At 40.2% G+C, this 3868-nt stretch overlaps 1 protein-coding gene across 1 annotated transcript; it reads left to right on the top strand.

The window, feature by feature from the left end:
* The first annotated feature begins 758 nt into the window (after nucleotides 1–758).
* LOC122084175 (putative disease resistance RPP13-like protein 1) lies at nucleotides 759–3609 on the top strand. Its single transcript, XM_042652257.1, has 5 exons — nucleotides 759–766; nucleotides 903–909; nucleotides 991–1892; nucleotides 1982–2335; nucleotides 2712–3609. The coding sequence occupies exons 1-5, from the start codon at nucleotides 759–761 to the stop codon at nucleotides 3607–3609; spliced, it is 2169 nt and encodes a 722-aa protein (XP_042508191.1).
* Nucleotides 3610–3868: the final 259 nt, after the last annotated feature.

Below are 3868 nucleotides of genomic sequence, written 5' to 3'. Positions count from 1 at the left end.
TCAATCCGAACTGAAAAACACCGCAATCGTGGGATGATTCTCATGGACAACGAAATCTCATCATCTTCTAGAGATTTACACTACTTAATCAATCCAAACTGAAAAATTAAAAATCTCCATCTCTAGTATTCCATAGGATATAAACCCTAGATTAACCAAGGAAGAAGAACCTTAAATTCCCAAGAAGAAGAGACCGAACCCTACATACCTTGTGAGAGGTTCGCACGCCAGAGGGGGGAGAGGTTTGCACGCCGGAGGGAAGAGGTTTGCATGCCGGAGGGAAGAGATTCGCACGTCGGTTAGCTTTCCACATGAGAATCGCACGCCAGAGGGCACGATCGAGTTGCAGGTTACCGTACCGTCTTCTTCTTCTTCTTCTTGTTCGACTGAGTGAGTGAGGAGTGAGATGAGAGATGGGAGATGGGTTTAGAAGAACAAATGAAAGAGAGGGCAATATTGTCCTCTCACAATAGGTGGAGGTATTTTGGGTATATTGTAAAAAAACTAATAGGTTTTCATTCATTTAACACGGTCGGCTAACGGCAGAGACCGATTTGAAATTTTTTGAATTTTTAGGGGGTGGTTTTGACGTTTCGAAAAATTCAGGGAGTGGCGTTGAATAAGGACCAAAGTTCAGGGGGTGACAATGCAATTTTCTCAAAAAAAAAATATAGAAAACCTTTGCAGACCTAGGAAGGGAAGCCTCTTACATATTCTTCAAACCACATGGATTTGTGTGCATGAGGTTGTTGAAGTGAATGCATAGGTAAATCTCCAACATCTCTTTAATTTGCTTAGGTTATGGTTCATCTGAATCTGATTCTGATTCCTCTCTTTTCCTATCTTCTATTTTGAAAGAAAATTAACAATCTTATCTCTGTGTCCTGTTCTGTTTCTTACAGGGTGAAGGTATGGGAAGAAACAGCGATGACATAATTGTATCCCTCCTTGTTTCAATCTTTCTTACAAATTATCCTCACAAGAATTAAGGGATTTTGGATCAGTTTGGTGTGTGCAAGTGAGCTAAGTGCACTCTCTGGTGTTCTTGGGAAAATTCAAGAATTGCTCAAATTTGCAGAGCAAGCTCAAGCAAAGAATATGTTGGTGAAACGCTGGCTTAGGTATCTCAGAGATGTTGGTTACCGAGCTGAGGACATATTGGATGAGTTCATCTATGAAGCTCGTAAGGAAAAAGATAAAAGATATGGAGGAAGAAAGGTACCTTTTTTTCATTCTAACATAAATGAAAATGGGATTTTACGTAAAAATGAAATCGTACCTCTTATAAATGATGAACTCATAAAAGAATTGGTGGAGATTGAGAAGAAACTTGAAGATCATTATCTCAGAGAGTTAGGAAATTGGAAATCACATCGTGTTACTGATGAAATAGATACTAGGCTAAAGAGTAGTTCTCTAGTTGATGAGTCTTTTACTTTGGGGAGAAAGGAAGATGAAGAAGTAATAAAAAATAAGTTGTTGTATCTGGATGAAAATCAAAAACAGGTTTCATTTATTGCCATTGTTGGATTGGGGGGTGTAGGCAAGACAACTCTAGCTCAGCTTATCTATAATGATCCTGATGTAGAGAAACATTTTGAAAGAAGAGCTTGGGTTTGTGTGTCTACTGATTTTAATCTTGTGAGATTGACCTCTGCAATTCTAGAGTCATTGACTGGGAAAAATCCTGACTTGAGCAACGTAGAACCACTTCAACGTAAGTTGAGAGAGGAATTAAGGGGGAATCGATTATTAATCGTCTTAGATGATGTTTGGACTGAAAAGGATAACGATTGGAAAGCTCTGAGAGTTGCATTCATGGCCGCAGGGGAAGGTGGTAAAATAATTGTAACAACTCGAAGTAGAAGAGTTTCTTCAATGATGCACCCCATGTATACCCACTACAAATTTTATCTGATGAAGAGTGTTGGTCTGTATTGGAAAGACACATATCATTAAATTATGGCTTTATTGCTCCCAGCCTGGAAGCAGTGGGTAGGAACATTGCAAGGAAGTGCAAAGGATTGCCCTTGGCAGCAAGTACAGTTGCAGGCATTCTAAGCTCTGGCTCAGATTTAAACCATTGGGAAGAAGTCTTGAATAGTTCCTTGTGGGACTTGGAAGAGAGCAATTTGCCAGCTGCACTAAGTCTAAGCTATTATTTTCTTCCTACAAATTTGAAGCAGTGTTTTTCTTATTGCTCTGTATTTCCTAAAGACTTTAAATTCGATAAGCAACGTCTGATCCAACTGTGGATCGCAGAAGGATTTATTAGATGGAACACGACAAGAATGAAAGACAAAGGTGGCCAACAGTTTGATGATTTGCTGCATAGGTCTTTCTTTCAGCATGACAGCGAAGATTAGGATAGATTTGTAATGCATGACCTAGTACATGATTTAGCACTAGCAGTTTCAGGAGAGGTATATGGTAGATCTGTGTGTGGGGAATCATGCCATACCCCTGAAGAGAGCCATTATTTGTCCATGTGCTGTGTAAATTCTAGGCAAACATATCAGGATCGCAAGACATTATCGACATTGATACTTCTAAACTATCGGTTTATTTGTAGCAATGGGGATACTAAATCTTTTAGAGGACTTAGATACTTACGTGTCTTAGATTTTGTATCAATCAGGCATCAGTATGCTTCCCAATGATATTGGCAATTTGAAATACCTACACTTTATTAACCTCTCTTATGCTTCTAGCATTCGACGATTACCTGATTCATTGTGTGATCTTCACAATCTACAGTCACTGATACTCTGTCATTCCGGTATAAGTGAGTTGCCTAGAGGCATGAAGTATCTACGCAATCTCCAGCATTTAGACATTTATGGCTGCAGGTACTTATGTTCCCTGCCACAAGAAATTGGGAGATTAAATAGTCTCAAGACATTGTCAAAGTTTCCCATCTCAAAAGATGATGATGGTTGTGGGATAAGAGAGCTGAAGGAGCTGAGGCAGCTTGCGGGTGTGCTTTCGATCTGCTCGCTAGAGAATGTGATTCATCCTTTGGAAGCTCGGGAGGCTGATATGATTAATAAGCCGAAAATTGATGACTTCACATTGTCGTGCTTTCTACGCGGTGGCGATAGTGATATAGAAGAGGTTTTTGAAAGTTTGCGACCTCACACCGAGTTGAAGAGTCTACATATGAATAGTTATTATGGTTTAACATTTCCAAGATGGTTGATGATAGAATTGCCAAGCTACAAGCAGCTAGTCTCTCTGACACTCACCTTGTGCTGGAAATGCCGAGTCCTCCCACCGATTGGGGAGCTATCCCTATTGGAATCTCTATGCATAGACAAAATGTTTGAGTTGGAGAAGTGGTCTAGCAGCTCTAGAGGGGCGGAAACTGAATTCCCTAGCCTCCTAAGGCTAAACATTGAAAGCTGTTCTGCACTGAGGGTGCTACCACAACCACTTCTATCAAGTCCGAGACTATGTGAATTAAGTATCAAGAAATGTCCAAGGCTCAGGATGTTGCGTCATGATGGAGAAAGCAAACTCACCCCTCTCAAAAATCTCCATCTTGGGGAGGGGATGGAAGGGCTGGTACAGTCTCTGGATGAGACTCAAGACTTTACCTCCAAATCTTAATCATCTTTATATCCATGATTCTAAATCACTACCCAAGGGGTTGAGAAACTTGTATTCACTCCAACACCTCAAATTTACTCGACTTTGTAAAGTCTGCTATTGCCCCGAGGAGCTCCCTGCAAATGTCATCATCACTAGGGATGGGTGATGCCAACATAACGTTCCTGCCAAAATTTCTGCCCATACAATGCAGGTAACTTTTAAACTTCCTTGGCTTTTTTTTTTTTTAAATTTTTATTTGATGAGTAATAAAGGTCCT

This window comes from Macadamia integrifolia, chromosome 7, assembly GCF_013358625.1.
Source record: "Macadamia integrifolia cultivar HAES 741 chromosome 7, SCU_Mint_v3, whole genome shotgun sequence".
Taxonomy (NCBI): Eukaryota; Viridiplantae; Streptophyta; class Magnoliopsida; order Proteales; family Proteaceae; genus Macadamia; species Macadamia integrifolia.
The sequence above is the reverse complement of the archived record's forward strand: the minus strand, read 5'-3'. Positions and strand labels throughout refer to the sequence as shown.

Bases quoted from the DNA above. Each gene is read 5' to 3' on its own strand.
- LOC122084175 (XM_042652257.1), top strand. The intron at 1,893-1,981 runs GTATACCCACTA...TATTGCTCCCAG, and splicing joins TCTTCAATGATGCACCCCAT to CCTGGAAGCAGTGGGTAGGA. The intron at 2,336-2,711 runs GTCTTTCTTTCA...TTATGCTTCTAG, and splicing joins TTTGATGATTTGCTGCATAG to CATTCGACGATTACCTGATT.